At 37.3% G+C, this 27,178-nt stretch overlaps 1 protein-coding gene across 2 annotated transcripts in view; it reads left to right on the top strand.

The window, feature by feature from the left end:
• GRM5 (glutamate metabotropic receptor 5) overlaps window positions 1-27,178 on the top strand; it is a gene marked incomplete at both ends in the record, with an annotated part of 544,087 nt that overhangs the window by 495,005 nt on the left and 21,904 nt on the right. The window contains one exon of one of the 2 annotated variants that reach the window (XM_080912141.1): window positions 25,934-26,029. The exons of the other annotated variant lie outside the window; for it this stretch is intronic. Coding sequence (XP_080768267.1) covers window positions 25,934-26,029 — 96 coding nt within the window. The remainder of the gene's footprint in view (window positions 1-25,933; window positions 26,030-27,178) is intronic. 2 annotated transcript variants of the gene reach the window in all.

The following is a 27,178-nucleotide window of genomic DNA, read 5'->3' as shown; positions in this document are numbered from 1 at the left end:
TGTCTCTACGCTCTGATAGAGGATCACATTGTCCTGCTTTACTGTCCAATGTAAGAGACTAGTTGTCATCCTGTATTCAGTTCCAAATAAACTACTGTATCAGGACCAAATGGAAGTATATGATTAATTAGGGAGATATGTAAAGACATGAGAATATAATTTAGTTAAAATCTCTGTATGTTTAGCATTTATTTCCATAAAAATTAAACCTGAGGCAATCTGTATGTTTCCTGATATTTATTTGGCAAGAAATGACATCATGGAGAAATGGTCTATTTGGGTTACATATCAGAGAATGAAATCTATTCTAGTCCAGGAGTCACATCAGTAAACAGAGCTGGCATGACAAGAGGTAGAAGTCTTACTGGTCACACCGTGTCATAGGGTTACTACTGCCGTGATGAAACACCATTACCAAAGACAATATTGGGAGGCAAGGCTTTTTTCATATAATGAACAGTTCATCATCAAAAGCAATGAGTGGAGGAACACAAGCTGGGAAGACACATGGAGATAGGAGTTCTGCTTACTATCTTGCTTCCCATGGCTTGCTCAGCTTACTTTCTTATAAAACCCAGGATCACCTGCCCAGAAGTTGTGTCATACACAGTGAGCTTGTTTTTCTCACACCTATTATTAATTATGAAGATGCTCTCACAGACATATGACCATAGATCAAATTGATGGGATCAATTCCACATTATCCATCTTAACTTTCCCCTTTGCTGTGTCCTACAATATTTACTCTGTAGCTCTGTAGAGCCTTGGACAGTAAAGTGTAAAGAGCAGGACTGACTTCCTCTACTGATGGGGGTCAGTCATGCCAGTCAGTGCAATGCACAAAGGGAAAATCAATCATTGCATTACAGAAAAGGGCAATAAAGGAAACAGAGAGAATCCTAGGCTTGTCTACCAGGAAATCTCTGCCCACTGGATACAAGGTCATGGGTTGGAATGGACCAGGACAAAAGTAACCTTTACTGCTCAATGCACAGAGATTGTATGTTCTATAGCTGTAAAAGGACAGCCAATAGTTCTAACCCCAACAACAAGTAAGAAGTTGGATTCCTTTCATTGGTTAATAAAATGTAAAAAATAAAGATGACTTAACATTTTTGTATAAGAGAAACCTAACTTTCAGATTAGTTTTGATGTAAAAGTGTGTGAAATAACTGATAGCCCTTGAGAAACACTGAGGAAACTGACTTCAGTGGAGAACTTTCAAAGGTACATTGGCAGAATGCTCATATAAACCAGCAAAGCAGACGCAGGCTTCTGATATCTTTCCTGTCTTCTTTCACCTTCACACTCCAAATCCCAGCATCAAAGCCCATGTTATCTAACTTCCCCTTGGACATTCAGAGGCTTTCCTTTAATTGTATTCATTGCGCAGACACTGCTTTGTGACTGCATCTCCAGGGAGATCAGCGCCAGACATAAAGGGAGTTGGAGGCTGAGTGCAGCAGACAGCTTTTAAACTCCAGGGCATTTCTGGCCATCCTTAGTGATTCCAGTTAAGCAGCAGACCTTATGTGTCAACTGTTTATAAACTCTCTCCACTTCTTCGCTCCTCTCCCACAACCTGCCCTCCTACCCAACCTCCCAGCACTCAGTCCATCTGTTTCTTCCCAAGCCACTAGTGGCCTGCACTCTCTGTGCAGCGCCAGTGAGAGAGTATGTATGTTAAGCTATTGTGTACAGATATGTGCTTCCCTGGTGGAGGACTTACAGTGTAGCTTATACAGAGTGGAATATTAACTGTGGTAATTTTTCTCCCAGTGATAATAGTGGACATGTTAGTTCCAAGATATGCACACACTGAAGAAGTTTCCTAATGGTCACACGAAAATGTTACATATTGGGTTTGGCATCATCATTGGTGTGATATTTTCACATCTGTAGAAATATTTTATAGCTGGAAAAAAATCAGCATTATTGTCACAAAGACCAGTACTATATTTAAAAATTATTAATCTCAATCTTAAACATCAGCAGACAGTCTAGACTAAATGGCTTCCAAATAACCATTTTTTGATGGGAGAAATTTCATTCAAATTTGTTGGATCATTCTTCAAGTGTTTATTCTCAAGAATAGAACTGTTATTTAATATCTTTTAATTACTGGTGATAATGCATACACCCACTTCAGCATAACTTTTACAACCTCAGAAGAAAATGCTTAGGAGCATTATGCTATGCCTGCTTTCAATTAGCAAGATGAGTAAATTGCTTAAAGTGGTAAATAGATAAACTAGCTTTTGAATTCTGCTAATGGAGTTGAGAATTTTAGCTCTAAAACTTCAGTAAAACCCAATGTTCTTTCTGGGGCTTGCACTAGGAAGAAGATTGGGCTGCGTTCATAAAAAATAACATGTGATATTTTGTGCTGAATGGCTTAATATAAATAAGTAATGATTAAAATCATCTACTAGTTATTAATTGAAGAGAGAGACAGAGAATACCATTTGGCAGTTCCTACAACTGTGGCTTTATTAAAAATCAGTCTCTAAGATATGTTAGTCAAAAGTTTAAATATCCAATCTATAGAAAAAGAATGGGGATGTATGAGCAGGACATAGGTAAACTGACCAAGATCATATAACTTAAAGTATTCAACCTTGACTTCATAGTCAACCAATTTGACGCTATGTCTTATGCAAGGCTATCAGAAATTAAAAAATTAAGGTCGTGCTAATAAGGATAATGCAGTCTTTACAATAATCAATGGAAGAATGCTATCAAGAGGGGTGTCTGGGAAGTTACTCGGAGAAATTACATTTATCTTAGTATTTCCTATGACCACTTTAAGCAACTGCAGAATACCTTATTGCCTCCTCTCCTCTTGTTGTTTAATAGTTAAATACTTTATTTTTCATAATTCACAGAGAAAATTCATGTACTGTTGAATTAAAATTTTATTAAATCCTGTAATGAACCTGCCTCAATGGTTTGTGTTCCCAAATGAAAGATACACACACAGCCTTTATATTGTAATATGTTTTAATCAGCTCAATAGTTGGACCATTGGCTAACAAAGGTAATCCACCTCCCACTAATAATCTCAAACTATCGCTTAGTAAACCCTGTATTCTATCTTGGCTGCACTGGACCCAGAAGGTTGCCTCTTCTTCAAACTCTTCTAACTGTCCTCTTTTTCTTCTTCCTCACACCTGTTCCCAAATCAGAAAATTCCAAACCCTGTCTGTCTTTCCCAGCTACTTTTATTTACCAACCAAATCCAACTGAAGACTGGGTCCCAGAAACTATGGCAGACACTCATGTAAGTGGTTTTTGTGATTCATACTAACATTAAATTACAAGCATTAGGCCAAACCCACAACAATGTACCAGTTAAACATGTGAAACGAGTTCAATTTTATTATTTATTAGTGAACTGGAAGTTCAAAATATATAATATGTATATTATATATTTTAATATATGCCATATTTTTGTTTTATAGATATTTCTTTTTTATTGGATATTTTATTTATTCACATTTCAAATGTTATCCCCTTTCCCGGATTCCCCTCTGGAAACCTCCTATCTCATCCTCCCTCCCCCTGCATCTATAAGGGTGCTCACCCACCCATCCACTCCCACCTCCCTGCCCTGTCATTTCCCTAAACTGGGGCATTGAGCCTTCCCAGAACCAAGGGTCTCTTCTCCCATTGATGTCCAACAAAGCCGTCCTCTGCTATAGAGGCAGCTGGAGCCATGAGTCCGTCCATGTGTACTCTTTGGATGGTGGTTTAGTCTCCAGGAGCTCTGGGAGGTCTAGTTGGTTGATATTGTTGTTCTTCCTATGGCGTTGAAAACCCCTTCAGCTCCCTCAGTCCTTTTTCTAATTATTCTACTGGGGACCCCAGGACCCCAATTTTTATAATTTACTTGTGTTTACTTTTTACCAATAGACACTGTTTGAAACATTGTCCTTCAAAATGTATTCCCTCCAGGGACTAGATACACAGCTCAGTGGTTAAGATTACACACTGGTCTCTCAGGGAATCAGAGTTCAGTTCCCAGAACCCAGATGAGGTAGTTCACCATTGCATGTAATTTCAGCTCCAGGAGTCTCTGTATGCACCTACACTTACCTGTACAGACACTCAAACACATAATATCCGCAGTTAAAGTTAAACAGTTTTTATTTAAATGCTTTTGAGAATCTTATATATCTGTAACATATTTCTTTGCATCTCTCATCAACCTTTACAACTCCATATTCCTCTATGCCCCATCTCAAGATCATTACCACTGTTTAATTATGCAATTAATGGCTGCTAAGGAGAATCAGTCTTTTTTAAGGACAAGCCTCTTACAGAACATCCAATCCCAAGTCCTTAGCACACTGTTAAAAATGGGCAGCAAAAGATGAACTTAATAGGTTGTATTCATGCATTGTTTTAAAATAAATAAATGTATATTTTAGTATTAATCCCCAGGAGGTATATTTTCAAAACGCTCAATTAAAGTTGCAAATCAACAGCAACTGGATAAAATCTGCAACTTGAAGTTAATTTCTCAAATTCATATCATCTCTGACATTTTTATTCCCTTGACCTGTCAAATCCAGGCAGCCACTTCTTACACTTGTTTTCTCACTTCCGATGTATGCTCACTGATATGACCAAGGACTGTGTCCTCAAAATATTCTGTCATAACTACTCATATGTTCAATATTGTCCGCCCAAGGCCCAATGTCCCAACACTAGCCATACATTAAGGACTCCAAGCATAGGCCATCTGACAGTGCCCAATTGCCATAGTTACATGAATACACCCAGCCATAACCATCTCTTTGTTTTCTATACTTGTGCCTGTGCATAGACTATCTTCTCTGCCTTTACCAATGCCTACATTTTATCTTTGTTTTTAAATCTAAAAAACATACCCTCACCCTCCAATTTCTAATCCAAATATTAAAATCATTTTATAAATTATATATACATAAGAACCTCTGAATCTCATCATGTAGAATTCCTAAGATATTGTTGTATGGTTAGTATGTTCAATTTTTGTTTTCTTTCAGTTGTTGGGCACAACAAAACCACATTACTACTGTTAGTTACAGAGAAGGCTACAGCAAGAACATTTCTAGATCTTAAAAGTTCAAGACATTCTGGCATCAATGGAAGGAGAGACCTTTAATCCAGTGAAGGCTCATTTTCCTAGTGTAGAGGACTGACAAGATGCTGAGATGGGAGAGGGTAGTTGGAAGAGAGAGCATCTTCATGGAGGCAAGGGGAAAAGGTAGGGGAGTGGGAGTGCGGAAAAGGGGATAACATTTGAAATGTAAATACAGAGAATATCCAGTAAAGTGGGGGGTGGGAAGAATATGGAAGCAAAATCATTTTTTTCAAGAAAACAAAAAAGTTCAAGACATGCTTATACAGTGTAGCAAGATTCCGTATTTAAAGAATTCGAATTCGAATATTTTTTGCATGTTCACTAAGTGGATTATTTATCAAATGTTAAGATTGAGGTGTCTTGCACTGTACTAAATGATTCCCTACCTATTAAATTGTAAGCTTCTTATAGGCATTTTCTTTCAGCTTTCCATCACTAGCAACTAAAAAGTATCTGCATCTAGAAATTTGTGTTCAACGGGCAGTAGAGATTCATTTATCTAATTTCTGAACAGTATCTTTTGGAATATTCGTTTTCAGGCTGGGCATGTTGGCACATGCCTTTGATCCCAGCACTGGGAGGCACAAACAGGTAGATCTCTGAGTAAATAAATCTGGGGGGTGAATCTGCACTACGTAGTAGCTCATGTTTCAAAAGAATAAGTCATTTTTAATTAATTAGTTAATATTTATAATTTCATACATATGTAAAATTTCTTTTCAGCAAATTCCTCCTTATCATCCTCTGTTATCCTCTCGTATCTGCTTATCACCATATAATATTCTAATATGTCATGTAAACATATGTCTGTCTGCTCCTGAACCTATGAAAGGAACTGCAAAGACTTAGTTCTGGTAGATTATGCTTACAGACAACATGTTTAAGGTATTTTGCTTTAGAAGGAGAAAGGCTTTTAAATGATTACTTAAAGGTTGCTGTGTGATAACTGAAGTATCTCTGTGGAGATATAATGTCTAGCTTATCATGATGGATTGCATATAAAACACTCCTTTATATAGTGAATCGATGTTTTTGAATGCTGTGATTAAAGTAAATTTTAATTTGTTTGAGATAATATTGGTCTCATTCATTATCATCTACTTTAATTGAAATACTTTTTTTTACTAATTGATGGAAGTTTAACGGGTGATAAGGTAAAACTGAGACTGGTTTCGTTTCTTTGCTCGCTTGCTTGTTTGTATATAAACAGTATCTTTTGCAGTATTTGTTTTCCAGCTGGGCATGGTGGCACATGCCTTTAATCCCAGCACTGGGAGGCACAAGCAGGTTGGTCTCTGAGTTTTAGGCTAGCCTGGTTTACAGAGTGTGTTTCTGGACTGCTGGAACTACAGGGAGTAACCATCAAAAAAAGGCAAAGAAAGAAACAAAGAAAGATGAAACATATATAGATATTTGGATTTCTTCCTTTTTTATCCTTTCTCTCTTTCTCTTCTCTCTCTCTTTCTTTCTTTCATTAGTCTAGGAAATAGCATAGATATGGGTATGTCTGGGGCATGGAGTCGTAACTGAGAACATAAAACTTTATAGGAGAGAAAATGTCAGGTATAATTCTGTCAGTCAGCAATTCTGTCCCTTCCTCTATCTCCATTTCTTTACTGCAGATAGAAATTATAAACAAGTGGAAATAGACATCATTCCCTAGATTTCTGTCTAAAGAGCTCTGCCTTTCTTCCTTCATCCAGCTATTGTTTTCTCAGTTTTGTTTTCTCAGGCGTGCTTCTTAGGCCTCCCACTCACATGCAAAGCATTCTGAAGTTCTTGTATTTTGTTAGGTAGTTGAGCACGGTGCTTTAACTGGTGATGAAAGGCCAGACTCCCAGGTCCGGGATTCTCCAACCTCAAAGTGCGGGTTCTCCTCACCTTCCAAGAAGGGCGACACCCTAAATCACACACGAGAAATGGTTTTGATGCAAACTGCAAGAGGACTTTTATTTCGAGCACGCTTGGGGCCCACAACCTGTATGCCATGTTAGAGTCGAGGGCTGTGGACCAGGAGGGCAGAATCCGGACTGATTTTATATGGCTCACAACAAAGCCGGCCAATCGTGGCAAAACCCGCGAATCACAAACTAATCATTTCATAGCAAAAGCCTGTGAGTTAAAACCAATCATTGCAGAACCTGTGAATCACAAACCAATCATTTCCCTATAGTCCCAGAGGTCTGTATTTGCATGGTCTCCTGGGTAGGGGTGGCAATGGCAGTCAGAAGTCACTGGGGGGGGGGGGTGTTAAGGCTCCTTTAGCTTAGAGTCCTTGGAGGGGTTAGGCTATATTTTTTTATCCTTTCAGTGACTGGTACAAAAAGAAAGGAAGAGAGGCTATGGAGATGACCTCATTAATAAAGTGTCACACAAGCAAGAGGACTTGAATTAAGACTTTATCCCCCATGGAAAAAAACTGAGCATGGCATAATACACATTTAATCCCAGTGCTAAGCAAGCAGAGACAGTTGCAACCTTGGAGTTCACTGGCTAGGCAGTCTACTCAATTGGTGAGCTCCATGTTTGAAGAAAGACACTGTCTCTAAAACCAAAAAACAAAAACAAAAAAGATGGAAAATGATTGAGGAATGCACTGATTATCCTGTGGCCTCCACATGCATGCTCCCCAAACACACACACAACAACAAATTCTCATTAAAGCCATTCAAAGCACTATGTGCTATCATTACAAACCATCACCGGTGGAAACTAAGACTCAGGAGTCTGCATTCTAGCAGTGTACTTATGAAAATTGACCCAGTTTGAATTCACAGCTGTCTCTCCTGTTTGTTGAGCTATGTTTCACCTCTGTCTTCATCCTTTAACTAAACTGTGCTCCAGATGGCTTGAGAAAGGGGACCTGGTATTAGTTTTAATTATCAGTTACCTATTTAAAAAATTTACACTACAGGTAGCATGACAGAAAAAAAGAAGATAAATTAAATACTTGGATTCCCTTGGTATTTCAACAATAAGTAATAGCAAAACAGAAGCATAGTGTGGGACCCGCTGCTGCTTTTTGGTTCTTAAGTCTAGGTGTTCTGCAAAGTCAGCTGTGGTGTCAGCTCCTTCCCACTAATCCAGCTTCTTTGAAGATTCCAACTCTTATTACAGTCTCAGTTATCAAGCATCTTCTTTCCTTGAGTTCTTTCTATTAGCCTATAAATGGAATCATGCCAACTTCTGTATAATTAAAATTCTCCCCCCCCCCCATTCTCTTTCTCTTTTATCAGAAGAACAATTCAATAGTGACACTTTTTTTCCTATGTTTCTGATTGGTGTAATGAATTGTTCTACTTTACATTCTTCAAAAGGCACTATGCTTAAATTTTATTTACCTTCAACAACCAATATTTAACCAGATAATTGAGATAACAGGGCTGTTTTAGCTCTGTGCTATTTGTCCATTTTGCTTTTCCTTTTCTTTTCTTTCTTTTTGTGTGTTGTCTGTTATCTTAGTTACTTTTCTGTTACTGTAAAATATACACCATGAAGAAGGCAACTAATAAAAGAAGCAATTTGTTCCAGAGCTTGCTTAAAATTCAGAACTTGAATGACGGTGGGGAGCACTGCAGCAGGCAGGTTTGTGTGGTGCTGGTGCAAGAGCTGCGAGCTTGCATCCTGTCACAGGAACCATGAGTGAGAGAGACAGAGGGACTGGCAATAACAGGAGCTTTGTAAACCTCAAAATCTCCCAGTAATAAGCCTCTACTTTCAATATCTACCTTCCATAGTCACCCTTTGTAAGTCTTTGCTGACAGTTTCACTAACTGCAGAACAAGCATTCCAATATATAAGCTCCCTCGAAAATATGGGAGCCATTCTCATTCAAAATACATGTGTTCTAGTGTACATTGAGACCTCGAAGCAGCCATGGTTTGGGGGTGAATAGAATAAAGTAATAAACATGACATTCTAGGAGAATAAAGAATAAATGTTCTGAAAACAGGAATGAGCAACTTCAAATGATCTTAAAGTTGGAACAAGATCAAATTTTTGAGTCATGAGCAAATTGCCCATTGTAATCGAAATAAGACAGGAAATGGAAATGAAGATAAAAAGTCTGCTATCTAGATAGTTAACTGAGCAAGTTTCAAGTTTAATATATAATTTTTTATTGTCTGTAACAGGAAGCTTCGGAGAGTTTCAGATGCCACATGAAAGGATGAATATATTAGAGCACCCTGATGTTTGCACATAGAATAAAGTAGGAAGAAATGATGGATATTTGGTGTACATTATAACAATGGGTAAAATATTATAATGCATTCTACAAACTAGTGCAGTTACAGAACTAAATTCTTGATATGAAGTGGTATAAAACGGCAAAAACCGAGAGAAGAGTTATGGTTTTCCCTCTGAATAACAGGATTGAAGTAATATAACTTATCTTTGTGGGACAAAAGGTATGAAAAGTAAAATTAAGAATGGAGTTTAATGTGTTCTCTGAATTCAAAGTGGAAGTAAAGGATAAAAACTCTAACAAAAGAATCAGGGTAGCCATGTGATTTTTAGCAATGATCAGAATCAGTGAAGAAAGACAGAATGTGGGGAGAAATGGTAACAAGTGAACACTTGGAAAAAGATGGAATCAGTTGGAAGTTTCAAAAGTTATTTTCAGAGTCATATAACTAGACCATCCTAATATTTTATTCTGGAAATAAAAGATATAAAAGACAGATAATTTGGGTTTGAAATATAGTTTGCTTGAACAAAGAACGGGGGCTGCAGAATTTATATAATGTGTAGGTGTTAGCATTATCTGATCCCTTAGAGACTTGAATGATGTTATATCATAAAAAGGAAAGGGGAGTTCAAATATTAAATCATTGTCAGCAGTTCCAGTCACACAGAAATCAAAATAAATAGCAAAGAGCTTTATTCACTACCAAAAAGGATAGGTAAAGAAAATAAGGACACACAATGTTATAGCAAATTATTTTAAGTAAGATCTCTCAACCTCCCAAGACCCAGACAGAAGTTCAAATGGTATTCATCTAATGAACATCTTTCATGTTCAGATCTTGAATGCAACAACACAAACTTTAATAGACTCTTCAGATTACTTTTATGCTGATGAGATTCTCATAACCAAAGACCAAATTGCCATCAACTACCCTGTGAATATGTGAGTCTGGGTTTTGTTAGCACACTCACTTGCTTGTCCATTCAGGACTTGTGTTCCTACACACATCACACCGCACAGCCATTGCAGATCTCTAAACTGGTGGTTACAGAAGTAGGAAAACGATCTTAGAACTTGGCAGCCTTCTCATAGACATGGCACACCCTCACTAAGAGACACCAACTGCGGATAGACCATTGCTGACAGGTGATGAGCGGCCCCCTAGAGGGCAGCAGAGCCCCATGGAATTAGCCATGTCCAAAGTAGGTCAAAGAGCTTTACAGGGTCTTTGAGACAAGTGAGAGCAGTACACACATTTATGGAGGAAAAAAAAAAAAAGGAAAGCTCAATGAATTTTAAAAGTTCAGTCATCTAAGAAGGAAGAAATTGTAAGTTAGTGCCCAGGCATTAGGAAAAAATAAAAGTAAAAAAGTAGACTTGCAGAGGAAATGACTAGATGTTCATCAGAGGAAAGCAAGGCCCTCTGCCTTACATTTGCTAGAGAATATTATTCACCATATTGTCTGTTGGGGTTAGATGGCATTTTTAAAACTATAGCACTAGGAATGTATCTGAGTGTTAAAAGACACACTTATAATGAACAAAGTCCATCAAAGTTTAGAAAAAAAAAAAGAATAAAGTAGTTATTCCCCTAGTCAATACCTCGCCGTGGAGTAGAGCCAGATGTAAGCAACAACATCAGTAAAGAGTTGTGGTAACTATAAGCATTTGTAAGATTCACAGAAAGTATATCAAAAGTTTAAAAAAAAAGGAATCATATCAGAAGGGACATGAATGAAAAAATATCAACGAATGCTAAACAGATGTCAATCCTAGTTGTGGCATTTGTTTACCTTTTTATACCCCTTCAGTTGCTGCTAGCCCTTTTCTGAAATTATCCACCATTGCTTTACTCACTTATCCTTTTTCCAGGGGAGGGGGTTGATCATTGGAAGCCCATCAGAAAGTGATTGTTGTAGACACTGAGATAAAATCATGTCTCTGGTTGAAATTTACAAAACTGTATTTTGTTCATGAATAGCCCTCATGTGTAAGTCAGTAAGTTTGCCCAGGGTGTTTGCTTCCATGTTCTGCTTGTAGTTTTTCTTAGAGAAGAGAAAGACATCTAATGCTTTTTGGTATACTATGTCTCATTCCCGTGGCGAAGAGTGACTGTATCTTGGGGGAAAACTTCATTCTAAACTTTTCTTTTACTGAATTTAGTTTTTCACACCACTTACACACTTACATTATATTGCACACAGTAGGTCTCTCAGGCCAGAGTATGGTCTACTTTCATAGTAGCTTTTTCCATCTTAATTCTAGGAGTGTGATCTTTCCAACACCAAGTAAGTGGCTGTTGCTCTCTTCACCAACTCGGTGTTGTCTGATTGTTCACCTAGCTTGGGCTTCTTTGCCTTTTCAGTTGTGTTCAAACTTCCTTGCATACAGGAGCTATAAAGTATATTTTCTTCACTCAGCTCCAAAGCTGCCATACATTACAGAAGGTATACAACATCCCTCTAAGGCTGTTCTGTGGCCAGCAGCACCTCACATGAATTCTAATGTCAACACTTACTAGCCCTGTGAACTGTAGTTCTCATGTGTATCACATTAGTGTAAAACTCCTAGAATTCTACCTAACATCATTTTCTTCCACCTCTTTTGAGTCACTGGTTTCCTTTGTTGAGGTTTTGATACTTTTTCTTTTAGTTATGTCTTCTGTAATTAGAGTTCTTTTCTTTAATCTACTGTTCTAGGACAGAAGGCTCATAGTTTATCAATACAAACGTGTGTTTTGCTTTGTCTTATATAGTCACCTAATATTAAGCAATAGATCACACCATTCTTTCTTGTATTTATAGGATCCTAGTCATATAGAACTCATCCCACAGGGTGTTTGCAAGATTAAATGCTCAAATCTCTGCAAAATTCTAATCTTGTGAGAGAAGTAGCTTTGCTCCCATTCTTCAAAGAAGAAATAAAATTACATATGCTGTTTAAAATCATACAAATAAGTAGCTATTCTAATCTGCTTCCCATTGCTGTGATAAATGTCTCAATATTTATTTAACATTCACAGGCAATCTGTGAAATGAAGGGCTATTTCATCTTCAGATTACAGTGTTTCATTGATGGAATTCAACGCAAGAGCTCTGGCAGAACAAGAAATTCACCAGAGCAGGAGCTTGGAAAAGAAACCATGGAGGGATACTGCTCCTTGGTTTGCTCTCAGGCTTAGGTTTAACTACCTGTCTTATAGGGATCACCTTCATATGCCTAGGAATAGCATTGCTCATTGTGAGTAGAACACTCCTAAATTAATTAATAATTTTTAAAAAGTGCCCAGCAACCCCAACAAGCCAATCTGAAGGAGACGTGTGACAGGCTTTGTTTGTTCAGTTGATTAGTCCCTGAGAGCTTTAGGGGTTCTGGTTGGTTGATATTGTTGCTCTTCCAGTGGGGTTGCAAACCGCTTCAGTCCTTCAGTCCGTCGTCTAACACCTCCACTGTGGTCCCTGTGCTTGGTATTATGGTTGTCTGCCTGCATCTGCATCTGCATTGCTCAGGCTGCGACTTCTGTCTTTAGTCCTCTTTTCTGAGTACCACTGATTTTCATGAACACATTCTTCCTCTCCATAACTTCTTTCCCAGGCTTGAGTAACTATAGTAACAGTAAGCCTGGCTCTTCTTCCTGTGCTCCTCACACCTCATACACACACATACCACGTGCGCGCGTGCACACACACACACACACACACACACACCACACACACCACACACATACTACACATATACTATACACACATACACCACACCACACACACAGACACATTCACACACACCACACATCACACACACATACACACACACACACACACACCCCACACACACCACACATATACTACACATATACTATACACACATACACCACACCAAACACACAGACAGATTCACACACACCACACATACACACACACACACACACACACACACAAACACACACACACATCAATATATATTATATACACAAAAATACTTCAATCTCTTTCTTCTAGTCCTACCTCACCTCGTTTTGGCTGAAATAAAGGGCTTTTTAAAACCTGAGAGAGAGAAAAAAATTAGGACAGAGCTGAGGTACAATCACAAATGAATACAATCTAAAACAAATAATGACAAGATCTTGAAAATGAATGCAGTTGCCTGTGTCCGGTGAGCTACGTAAAGACAAGACTATTGTACTGGAAATATTTATAGCTAGAATTTGAGTAGGCCAAAGTATGTAATGATAAAATCCCACTGGGAAACAACTCAATGCTATTAGTAGATTAAAATTTCCTGAAAATAAGTCAGATCTAAGATAAATCCAAAGATGTAAATAACACTTAATTAATCCTATTCCGGAATGTTCCTTAAGGATGGCTCTATACTTATGAAGTTTCCTCCTCCACTTAACATTTACCAATAAACTGAAAAGTTTTCTTACATGAATATGATGTATACCTGCAAAGCATTTTAACTAACTGCTTTTTATAGACATTTTCTTTATTTACATTTTAAATGTTATCCCCTTTCCTGGTTTCCCCTGTGGAAATTCCCTATCCTATCCCCCTCCTTCTGCTTTTATTGGGGTGCTCTTCTAACCCATTCACCCACACCCTCCTGCATCCTTGCCTGGTAATTCCCCTACACTGGGGCATCAAGCCTTCACCTAAAATGCCATTCTTTGCTACATATGTGGCTGGCCCCATGGATCCCTCCATATTTATTCTTTGGTTGGTGGTTTACAGCATGTAGAAGAATGCAAATCTCTTCATCCTGATCTCCTTGTACAAAGCTCACATCCTAGTGGATCAAGAACCTCCACATAAAACAAGATACTCTGAAATTAATAGAAAAGAAAGTGAGGAAGAGTTTCAAACATATAGACACGGGAAATTTTTCTGAACCAAACACCACTGGCTTATGCTCTAAGATCAATAATGAACAAATAGGACCTCATAAAATTGCAAAGCTTCTATAAAGCAAAGAACACTGTCAATAGGACAAAATGGCAACCAGAAGATTGGGAAAAGATCTTTACCAGGCCTATTTCTGATAGAGAGCTAATATCCAGTATTTGCAAAGAACTCAAGAAGTTAGACTTTAGGTAAACAAATAATCCTATTAAAAATGAGTACAGAGCTAAACAAAGAATTCTCAACTGGGGGATATTGAATGTCTGAAAAGCACCTAAAGAAATGTTCAACATTCTTATTTATCAGGGAAATGAAAATCAAAGCAATCGAGATTTTTCGTCATACCAGTTAGAATGGCTACTATCAAAAACTAAGGTGACAGAAGATGCTGGAAAGGATGTAGAGAAAGAGGAACACTCCTCCATTGTTGGTGGGATTGCAAGCTGGTACAACTACTCTGGAAATCAGTCTGGTGGTTTCTCAAAAAAATTGGAAATAGTACTACCTTAGGACCCAGCTATACCACTATGTTCATAGCAGCATTATTTATAAAAACCAGGAGCTGGAAAGAACCCAGATGTCCTTCAACTGACTAACAGATACAGAAATTATGATGTATTTACAAAATGTAGTACTACAGTTAAAAACAGTAAATTCATGAAATTATTAGATAAAAGCATGGAACTAGAAAATATTATCCTGAATGAGGTAACCCAATACTCACCAATAAATGGATAGTAACCCAAAAGCTCAGAATACCCAAGATATAATTCACATACCAGAAGAAGCTTAGGAAGAAGGAAGACCAAAGTATAGATGCTTCAGTCCTTCTTAGGAGGTGGAATAAAATACTCACAGGAGATATAAACGTTTGCTGAGAGACTCTGACAGTGTTTGGCTGATACAGATTAAGATGCTTGCAGCAGGGATTACAGACATATGGATAGTAGCACTGTCCAAATTTGTTTTTTATCTTTTCACTTACATGATTGCAATTTCATCCATTTTTCACTGAAATTATTCCTACTTCATATAACATGAATGTGATAAACTCATATATATATGCATATATATGCATATATATATATGCCTCCATAATTTAATTCTTCTGTTATTCATGGCATTTATCCAGGCAATCAACTGACAAATATTACTACTTATAAATGAAGAGTTTAGCAATGTCAAAAGCACAGAAAAACAAGCATTCACTAAAAATAGCCAAAACGCATGCCATCAAAGAGTTTACCTTTGTATTTGTATTATATAAATACTCCTGGGAAAAGCAAAAAAGTTGTAACAAAAGTAAGAAGTGAGGATTGTACTTTTGAATGAGGTGGGTGTGGCAGAGTGCACTGACCTTTGAGCAAAGTTTTGGAAAGTGTTAAGGTCATGATCAAGTAGGAAAACATTCTCTCTATCTTCTCTTTCCCTATAACCATTTTATTTCAAAACTCTGCATGATTGATTTCTTTCCTTAGACATCTTTACCTTTTTCTTCATCCTAAAGCTCTTGACCCAAATCTATAAAGGTATTTTAATTGGTCTGGCATAGGCTTAGTAGCAGGGCACTGTCCTAGCATGGGTAGGTCTCTGATGCCAAGGTCTAGCTCTATGAAACAAAAGCAAGAAAGCAAATAATAACACCAAATTCCTGATAGAGATTTGATACGTCCTAAAGTAAATTTTCATTTTCTTTTCTTCATTCAGAGCATGTTTCTTCAGTGGCTCTGTGTCGCAAGTAGTGTACTGTTGCTTTCTATACTTTGATCAATTCTTTTAGTCCCTAGGTTTATGCTTAAGTAATTTTAAAAAATTATCTTTTAAAAGATAAAAATCTTTTGTGGAAGTGTGTGTGTGTGTGTGTGTGTGTGTGTGTGTGTGTGTGTGTGTGTGTGTGTGTGTGTGTGTTTCTGTGTGTCTCTGTGTGTGTGCCAGAAGTAAACCTGGATTTGTTCAAAGTTCTATGAGTTTCATGTTAGGTTAGTCTGGATAACCAGTGAGTCAAAGACATCCTTTCTACAGTCCACTTCTCCCCACAGAGATCACACTCATAAGCTACTACATACGCTTTTTACATGGGTGTCAGGGATCTAACCAAGGACTTCATTGCATTGGAATCATCTTAACAGATGACTAACTCCACAGACTTTTTATAATTTTTGTGACTTTGAGTGACTTCTCTACATGCATCAATTGTTTCTCACTCAGTAATTGACTATATTTGTATTTGTTAACCAAGGAAGTTGTCTATCTTCAACATAGTTTTCGCCAGTTGAGGCATACTTATGTTCTGAAAAAAGAAAATTAGAAGAAAATATAAGTTTGCTTTACAAATAGGACAGAGTCATAATAATAAATGATGTTTACTGAAAGAACATATTGCTATTTATTTCTTTTTTAAAGTTATTCTCCCTCTCTATTAATGTCCTATCCATGGTAAAGCTTTAAAATGAATTACATAAAATCATTTCCATATGAATAAAGATATATCTCAATAGCAGACTATAGATTAGGATGTATAAGGTCTTAGGTTCAAACCAAAATGCATATACAACCTTCACAACCCTCCCCACAGACTATTTTTAAAGAATGCCGAAGAATGGAACACATATATTTATTGTATTGAAAGATATTATAGAGAGGTCATGTGGGTCGAGCGTACATATGGAGTTGAGGAGAACTGGTTCTCTCAACTAGTATGTAGTCCAATATTTTGGTCCCAAAGATCAAATTCAGGTCAATCAGGTTTTAAACTAAAATTTTACAAAGTTTATAGTATGTTTAATGCTTTCATACTTTTGAATAAATTTAAGTAGAAATAATTGTATATCTTCCATGAAGAGTATGAAAAAGTTGTTTTGAGTAAATGTTAAAGTTAGTATTTGATAACTCAAAGAACTTGTAATTATATATAAGCAAGGACATCACCTACAAGGGAAAGGGACCAGCCTGAACCGTAATAATAAATACAACATGACCTGAAAGTTCTAAAACTGCAGTATTTTTTTCATTAACAAAATGTATTTTGCTGTTGTTTGTTAGCATGATTTCTTATGCTTTATTTTTTAATGTATCTCATTTTTGTTGTGGAGGTGAAGCTTGTTTTTGGTTAGGTGGTTGGTTGGTTGGTTGGTTGGTTGGTTGCTTCATTTAATGGTTGGCTCACTGGATGACTTTACAGATAGATTCATGGATAGATAGATAAATAGATGGATGGAAAGACTGATAGATGATTGGTTGGCCTGTAAATGTTATCGGACAGTTTAGGTTTTAAGAGAATATGCAGTTTAGAATATATTTAAAAATGAACACTACCACTACCATGATATAAATGAGGGGAGATGAACATGGAAACAACAATAAAAGTCTAAAAATTGATGAGAGAGAGAGAGAGAGAGAGAGAGAGAATGAGAGAGAGAGAGAGAGAGAGAGAGAGAGAAAGAGAGAGAGAGAGAGAACGAGAGAGAGAGAGAGAGAGAGAGAGAGAGAGAGAGAGAGAGGGAGAGAGAGAGAGAGAGAGAGAGAGAGAGAGAGAGAGAGAGAGAATAGAGTATGAAAGAATGACAGACACAGATAGGAGATATGGATGGAAAAATCAATGTAAAGCCAAAACCTACGGAGAAAGAAGTGGAAGCAGGAGATAGAGTAATAAAGATGTAGGTATTTTAAAACATTAGTGAAGACTTTAACTAATTGTCAAGCCATTAACCTAACAAGAATTTCAACAATATAGTAATTCTTGTGAGAATCAAAAAGCCATAACAAATGTAATACTCCAATAATGTCATTTTAGTTGAAACTGTACGATAATATTTTGGTTGCACCATCTAATTTACAAATAAATACTAAGAGTTTATTACTAATATGTGGAATGTTGTCAAATGATAAGTAATAAACCACAGCCTACCTTCTAAAGTATGTTTTTAATAATACAAAGACTTCCATCCACCTTTGCCCAATATTGTCCTTCCCCAAACAAGTTCCTACTTCTGAATGGCTTCTTATACAGTTCTTTATATCTTTCTACTTCTTTTTCTTCTATTATTCTGTGAATCAGCTAAGGCAAGATCTGGAGATTATTATTCTTTGCATCTAACATAAACACATTGCTTATTGATTATAGATTCTCAACTAAGACCTAGTTGATGAATTAATCTAAAACCTTTATTGAATTTGATGTAATGATCACTTATTCAAATAAAAAATACTCTACCTTAGGGTACAAATTATCTTAATTACATGACATTTTGCTTTATATTCTTTTACTTGTGACACAAAACTTACAAAAACTGAAGAGACAACTCAACTAAGATTAACAAATCTTCACATGGTAACCCCGTTTCTCATTGCCTGATGAAGACCTGGAATCATGCCAAGCCTCATTAAAAGAAATATATATGCTCTTTTTTGTTTGTTTTGTTTTTATTGTATATTGACTGCATTTATATTTCAAATGTCATCCAATTTTCTCCCACTAACATGTCCCTTCTTCCTCCACTTGTTTTAATGAAGGTGCCCCTTCTCCCAACCACCTTCTCTACCTCAGCGGCTTGGCATTCCCTATACTGGGGAAATGCACCTTCACTGGACCAAAGGCCTCTTCTCCCATTGATGCCAGACAAAGTCATCCTCTGCTACATATGCAACTTGACCCATGGCTTTCTTTATGTGTGTTCATTGCTTGGTGTTTTAGTTTCTGAAAGTCCTAGAAAGTTTGGTTGGTTGATAATATTGTTCTTCCCATGGAGTGGCAGACCCTTTCAGCTCCTTCAGTCCTTTCTCTAACTCCTCCATTTGGGACCGCATGTTCAGTCTGATAGTTTGCTGCAAGCATTCTCATCTGTATATGTATGACTCTGACAGAGCCTCTGGGGAGGCATTCACATCTGGCTCCTGCAAGTAAGCACTTCTTGGCATCACCAATAGTGCTTGGGTTTAGTGTCTGCATATGGGGTGGATCCTCAGGTGAGGCAGTCTCTAAATTATCTTTTCTTCAATACCTGCTCCTCTATATGCCCCTATATTTATTCCTTTGAGTGCTTTGTTCTACCTGCCAAGAAGGACTGAGACATCCACTTTCCTTCTTTTTGAGATTCATAAGTTCTGTGAATTATTTCTTGGCTATTCAGAGCTTCTTGAGTGCAGCTTATCAGTAAGTGCATACCATGTGTGTTCTTTTGTGACTGGGTTACCTCACTCAGGATGATAGTCTCTAGTTCCACTTATTTTCCTACAAATTTCATGAAGTCAGTGTTTCTAATAGCTGAGTAGTATTCCATTGTGTAAATGTACCACAATTTTTATTTATTCCTCTATTGAAGGACATCTGAGTTCTTTCCAGCTTCTGGCTATTATAAAGAAGGCTGCTATGAAGATGGTGGAGAATGTGCCCTTGCTATATGTTGGAGCATCTTCTGGAAATATGCCCAGGAGTGGTATAAATAGGTCTTTAATATATATCCTTTTTCTAAGGCACTGTCAGACTAATTTCCAGAGTGGTTGTACCAGCATGCAATAACACCAACAATGGAGGAGTGTTTCCCTTTCTCCACACCCTTACCAGCATTTGCTGTCACCTGGGTTTTGATCTTAGTTATACTAACTGGTGTGAGGTGGAATCTCAGGCTTGTTCCGATTTGCATTTCCCTGAAGACTAGAGATGCTGAACATTTCCTTAGGTGCTTCACAGTCATTCAGTATTTCTCAGTTGATAATTCTGTTTAGCTCTGTACCCCATTTTAAATAGGATTATTTGATTCTCTGAGTCTTATTTAATTATTTGAGTCTAACTTCTTGAGTCCTTTGTATATATTAGATATTAGCTCTCCATCAGATGTAGGACTGGTGAAGATCCTTTCCCAGTCTGTTAGTTGCCATTTTGTCCTCTTGACAGTGTTCTTTGCTTTACAAAAATTTTACAATTTCATGAGGTCCCATTGATCAATTCTGCATCTTAGAGCATAAGGCATTGGTGTTCTGTTCAAGAAAATTTCTCCTGTGCCTATGGGTTCTAAGTTCTTCCCCACGTTTTCTTCTAATAATTTCAGTGTATCAGGTTTTATTTGGAGGTCTTTATTCCACTTGTATTTGAGCTTTATACAAATAGATAAGAATGGATTGTTTTGCATTCTTCTGCATGCTGACTGCCAGGTGAACCAGCATGATTTGCAGAAGAGGCTTTTGTCCACTGAATGTTTTTTACTACTTTGTCAAAGATCAAGTGACCACAAGTGTGTCAGTTCAATTCTGGGTCTTTAAATCTGTTACATTAATCTACAAGCCTGTCTTTGTACAAATACACTGGAGTTTTTATAATGATTGATCTTTAATACACTTTAAGGTCAGGTACAGGTATTTCCCCCGAAGTTTTTTTATTGGTGAGAATAGTTTTCACTATTTTGGACTTTTTGTCCTTCGCAATGATTTTGCAAATTGCTTTTTTCAACACTATAAAGAAATAAATTGGAAATTTGAGGGGATTGTAATGGATCTGTAGATTGCTTTTGGCAAATGGCCATTTTTTTCTAGTTTGATAGTTCTAATCCATGACCATTGGAGATCTTTCCATCTTCTGGGATCTTCATCAATTTCTTTCTTCAGAGACTTGAGTTATTGTCATACAAATCTTCCACTTGCTGAGATAGGGTTACACCAAGGTATTTTACATTGTTTAGAGCTATTGTGAAGAGTAAAAATTCCCTAATTTCTTTCTCAGCCTGTTTATTCTTTGACTAGAGGAAGGCTAATAATTTGTTTGAGTTAATTTTATATCTAGCCACTTTGTTGAAGTTGTTTATCAGCTGTAGGTGTTCTCTGGTGGAACTTTTGGAATCACTTAAGTATACTATAATATTTTGACTTTTCCTTTCCAAACTGCATCTCTGATTTTTTTTTTTTTTTTTTTTTTTTTGTCTAATTGCATTGTCTAGGACTTCTAGTACTACATTGAATAGGTATAGGGACAGTAGGCAGCCTTGTCTAGTCCTTCATTTTAGTAGGTTCATTTCAAATTTCTCTCCATTTAATTTGATATTTGTTACTGGTTTCCTGTATATTGCTTTTATTATGTTTAGGTATGGGACTTGAATGCCTTATCTTTTCAAGACTTTAACATGAAGGGGTGTTGAATGTTTTTTTAGCATCTAATAAAATAATTTTTTGGATTATTTTCTTTAAGTTTTTAAGTAGTGAATTACATTGATGGATTGAACCATCCCTGCATTCCTTGGGATGAAGCCTCCTTGATCATGGTGAAAGATAACTTTGATGTGTTCTTGAATTCAGTTTGCAAAAATTTTATTGAGTATTTTTGCATCTGTGTTCATGAGTGAAATTGGTCTGAAGTTTGCTTTCTTTGTAGGGTTTTTGTGTTGTTTAAATATGAGTGTAAGTATGGCTCAAAGAATGAGTTGGGTAGTGTTCCTTTTCTTTATATTTAGTGGAATAGTTTGGAGAGTATTGGTATTAGGTCTTCTATGAAGGTATGATAGAATTCAGCACTGAAACCATCTGGTTCTGGTTTTTTTTTTTTTTTTTTTTTTTTTTTTTTTTTTTTGGTTGGGAGGCTTTTGATGACTCCTTCTATTTCTTTATGGGTTATGGTACTGTTTAGATGGCTTATCTGATTCTCTTTTAACTTTGGTACCTGGTATTTGTCTAGAAAGTTTTCCATCTCCTCTTGATTTGCCAGTTTGGCTGAATATAGCCTTTTGTAGTAAGATCTGATGATTTCTTGAATTTCCTCAGTTTCTGTTGTTACAGCTTCACTTTCAATTCTAATTTGGTTAATTTAGATACTCTCTCTGTGCCCTATAGTCAGTCTGGCTAAAGGTTAATCACTCTGGTTGTTTTTTAAAGAACCAGTTCCTGGTTTTGTTGAGTCTCTGTATAATTCATTTTGTTTCTACTTGGTTGATTTCAGCTCTGAGTTTGACTGTTTCCTGCCATCTACTTTGCTTGGATGTATCTGCTTGTTTTTCCCCCCAAAGCTTTCAGTTGCACTGTCAAGCTCCTATTGTATACTCTCTCCAGTTTCTTTTTGGAGTCAGAGCTCTGAGTTTTCCTCTTAGTACTGCTTTCATTTTATACCATTAGATGGGTATGTTTTGCCTTTATTTTCATTAAATTCTAAAAAAAAAAAAAACCTGTAATTTCTTTTTTATTTCTTTTTTGACCTGTTATCACTGAGTGTAGTATTGTTCAGCTTCCATGTGCACGTGAGATTTTTGTTGATTTTGTTGTTATTGATTACCAGCCTTAGTCCATGGTGATCTGATAGGATGCATGGAATTATTTTAATCTTCTTGTGTCTGTTTAGGCCTGCTCTCTGGCTGTATGGTCACATTTTTTAGAAGATACCAGTAAATACTGAGAAGAATGTATATTCCTTTTTTAGGGCTAAATGTTCTGTAGATGGATGCTAAATCCATTTGGTTCAAAACTTCTGTTAGTTTCACTGTGTCTCTGGTCAGATCCTGCTTCCATGATCTGTCCATTAATGAGAATGCAGTGTTGAAGTCTCCCACTATTATTGTGTGGTGCAATATATGCTTTGAACTTTAGTAACATTTCTTTTATGAATGTGGGTGCCCTTGTATTTGGAGCATAGATGTTCTGGTTTGAGCGTTCATCTTGATGGATATTCCCTTTGATCTGTAAAAAATGTCATTCCTTATTCTTTTTTATAAATTTTGGTTGAAAATCTATTTTATTCAATATTAGAATAGCTACTCCAGCTTGTTATTTGGGAACTTTTGCTTGGAAAAAATTTTCCCAGTCTTTTACTCAGAGGTAGTATCTGACTTTGTCACAGAAATGAGTTCCTGTATGCAGCTAAAACTGGATCCTGTTTTCATATCTAGTTGGATAGTCTATGTCTTTGTATTTGAATTTGAGTCCATTGATGTTAAGAGATATTAAAGAATAATGATTGTTATTTCCTCTTATTTTTGCTGTTAGATTATGTTTATATGCCTTTTTTCTTCTGATCTTATTTCAGCAGGATTATTTTCTTCCTTTCCCTAGGGTGTAGTTTCCCTTCTTTTTTGGGGTTTTTTTTTTTTTTTTTTTTTTACCTATTAGCCTTTGTAGGGCTGGGTTGGTGGATAAATATTGTGTAAATTTGGTCTTGTCCTGAAATATTTTGGTTTCTCCATTCATAGTAACTGAGAGTTTTGCTGGATAGAGTAACCTGGCCTTGCATTTGTGTTCACTTAGGGTCTGTATGATGTCTGTCGAGGATCTTCTAGCTTTCATAGTTTCTGTTGAGAAGTCTGGTATAACTCTGATAAGTCTGCCTTTATATGTTTCTTGGCCTTTTCCCCTTTCTGCTTTTAGTATACTTTCTTCAGTTTGAACATTTGGTATTTTGACTATTATGTGTTGGGAGAAATTTTTTTTGTCCAATCCATTTGAAATTCTATAGGATTCTTGTATGTTCATGGTCATCTCCTTCTTTAGGTTAGAGAAGTTTTCTTCCATAATTTTATGAAGATATTTACTGGACACTTTATTTGGAAGTCTTTGCTTTCTTCTGTACCTATTATCTATTGGTTTGGTCTCCTTATTATGTTCTGGATTTCCTGGATATTTTGGGTTAGGTGCTTTTTTATTTTTGCGTTTTCTTTGACTTATGTGTTAGTGTTCTTTATGTTGACTTCTGTCCCTGAGATTCTCACTTCCATTTCGTGAATTCTCTTGGTGATGCTTGCATCTATTTCCCTGATCTCTTTCCTAGGTTTTCTATCTCCAGGGTTGTCTGCTTGTATAATTTCTTTATTGTTTGTATTTCCATTTTCAATTCCTTTACCTGTTTATTTGTGTTTTCCTGTAGCTCTTTTTTGTGTTTCCACTTTAAGGACTTCTACTTGTTTATGTGTGCTCTCCTTGCTCTCCTGTAAGTCTTAAAGGAAAAATTTCATGTTATTTCAAGGACCTCCACCATCATCATGAAGTATGATTTTAAGTCCAGATCTTATTTATGTGGTGCTTTGGGATATTTACTATTTGCTGTGGTAGGAGAACTGGTTCTGATGTTGCCAGGTTGTCTTGGTCTCCTTTTCTTAAGTTCTTGCATTTGCCCCTCTCCATCTGGTTGTCTGTGATGCTCGTTGATCTTGTTGTCTCTGTCTGGAGCTTGTATCTCCTGTTGGTCTGTGAGCCCTTTGGCTCAGGAAGGAGATTGTTCCTGGGTGTCAGCTCTCAGTGGATATGCTGTGAGTTCTGATTGCAGTTGGACAGCTTTGACTTTGAGCCAGAACAATCTGTTTCCAGGCTGCACTGTGCAAACTGCACTCTGAGAGTTCTATCTGGCCTCTCATCTGATAGTCAATAAAGAGTAAGTGTGGACTCACCTGTGGGCTCAGGAGGGAGAGCACTCCTGAGGCTCCTCTGGGTGCTCAGCAATCTGCTGGTAGGCCCAGAGTCCTGATGGAAAATTGCAGACTTTGGCTTTGGGCTGTAGCTGCAATCCTACGTGCTCCCTGAGAGATCCTGGTGGCCTCTTCCTCATGGACTGTGGAGTAGGAGCACCCCTGAGGCTCCTCTGGGTGCTCAGCAATCTATGGACAGGCCATGAGTCCTGATGGAGGTGCGCTGTCTCTGACTTTGGGTCAGAACTCGTGTATCAGAGTATATATTCTCAAGTATTGTACCTTATAACCTACACTGGAAGTTGTTTTCTGCAGGCTTGGCCTGGTAAACATGGCAGAGTAAGTTAAGACACTCTCACTCTTCTTATTTGGAAGCAGAGCAGACTATTCTTCTCTTACCCCACATATTTAGAAAATGAGTAAGAAACTATTTTTATACCAGCACTCCATCTCAAAAGAGCCCTCAGAAGGGTTCATCTAGTACATACTTTAGATTCATATTAAAGAGATGCCATTACTTATTTTAGTGAAAAAACAGCTTGTAGCTTCCCTGGGGAGTTGAGCAATTGGTTCTGTAACAACATGTATTTGAACCATACTCCAAATTTTGGGCTACTCAAAACTGGCTCACAAAAGAAAAGAAAAAAAAAAGACTTACAAAATGATATTTATGGAGAGGGAGAGAGAGAACATGGCATTTTTTTCTTTAAAATATTGCCAGTATGTTCATAAATGTTCAGATATTGTATATGTCAATAGGGTGGAAGATTGACAGAGTTTACCTGTAAAAGCTTAATGGTAGAAGGCTAAAGTTGGGTTCTAAACTTACACTTTGCATTCAACGTCCAGATGAACCACTTACTATCGTTTGTCAATTTACTTAATCTTTGCAATTTTACATTTCTTCTTCAGTAACATGGAAATAAGCATGACAGAGCCTCTGTCACAGGACCGCTGACAGGATTAAGTTTAGTTAAGCTTTAGTGCAGAGTCTGATGCATGGTAAGCATTAAACAAATCTTTACTGACTAATTTTTGTCTCTTCTAGATGCTAGACAATGGATTCTTTTTATCATTTACTAACAGATGTGATACATATATAGATTAATCCGTTATGTAAGCTGTATATTTCATGAGCGGTAATCCCAAAGTAACAAAATCTTTCCTGATTTTCCTATATACCATTGACTGACAAGTAAATATCAGAGGTCAGCTCCCACTACAATGAGAAGCAGAAATCCCGGTTTTGGTGTGGGGTGACCATGTTTGCGGTCATGGCTCTTCCTCAGCCTGCAGGGCACACAATCACATCTTTCTGTTTGCTCCTGTCCTTGTTCATGCTTACCAGGTACAAAGACAGGAGACTGGCCCAGCACAAGTCGGAAATAGAGTGTTTCACCCCCAAAGGGAGTATGGGAAATGGTGGGAGAGCAACAATGAGCAGGTAAGAAAACTGTGAGTGACCTGAGGTGGTGTAAAATAAATGTATGCAAGCGAGAGGAAGAGGCGGCTCCCTGGTCTGGGTCCTTACTCAGTTCTTCATCCCATCCAGTAAGTCGAATGTGAGCCACCATTGGTTCGTTGTTTGTGTTTGATCTGTACAACCCACGCCACTTTCATGTCTACTAATGGGAGCCTCCTGTCCCAGATGCTGCTGTTTCTTAGGGTTGTGCGCTTTGCATGTCCAAAGCCTCAGCTAACAGTCAGTTCTTCATTGGATTTTAATTTATTGGCTAAACAGTTCTGGAGTTTGCAAAGTAGAAGATATTGGAGGAAATTCATATTTTAGGAATATCCATTTATTTAATGAAACAAATGCAAAAGACTAGGACTGGATTTGAGGGAAAGGTTGCAATTGAGAGAACACTAAGGTAGGAAATTACTTTGAATGTAACATATCATAGCCAAGAAAAAAAGACAAAGCCAAAACTAGTGGACTATAATGAAAGAGACATTTCTTGAACTGAAAGCAGGAAAGCTAATCCTCCTCTGGCTACTATAGCTTTGCAGCTCCTTGACTTTGTTGCGTTGGTGGTGAAGTTTTCTATTGCTGTGCTCTGCATGTTTCTTTGTACTAGGGACTTCCAACTGAGTTGTGCCCTGTGGAATGGGGTACTTGGAACTATCAGCAACAGCTGAGCTGTGTTGCATGAAATGAACGTGCTCTATTTGCATGCAACTGTGTTTTAAGAAAGGGGCTCTGGAGACATAGGCAATCAGGGTTGTATTAAGCAGTTCCAAAGTGCTGGAAAAACCATGTACTGAGAAATCACCTCACTGTGAGCTAACTCTCCTGCTCTATTTTTCTTGGGGGAGAGGTCATTTCTCAATTCAACTGTGGTATGGAGTTGTTAAGGAAAAGTGTTGCAGACTGTTGTTTATTTGTGAAGTGAGGAAGTTCAGACAATAGTGTGTCCATTTGTGTTTGCATGTGCTGAGAGCTTGAGGCCAGCTTTGTAATCAGAAGACTCTTGACTCCTGTTGAAATTTTATCTCCAAAAAACTCTGTTTGCTTCCTCAGTGGTGGGATCTTTCCCATTTTCAGAATAATGGCTCACGTCTATCAAGAACCACTACACTGCACCACTGCTGG

This window comes from Micromys minutus (genome assembly GCF_963924665.1).
Source record: "Micromys minutus genome assembly, chromosome: 2".
In the NCBI taxonomy this organism is placed as follows: domain Eukaryota; kingdom Metazoa; phylum Chordata; class Mammalia; order Rodentia; family Muridae; genus Micromys; species Micromys minutus.
This window is presented reverse-complemented; position numbering and strand designations above follow the sequence as displayed.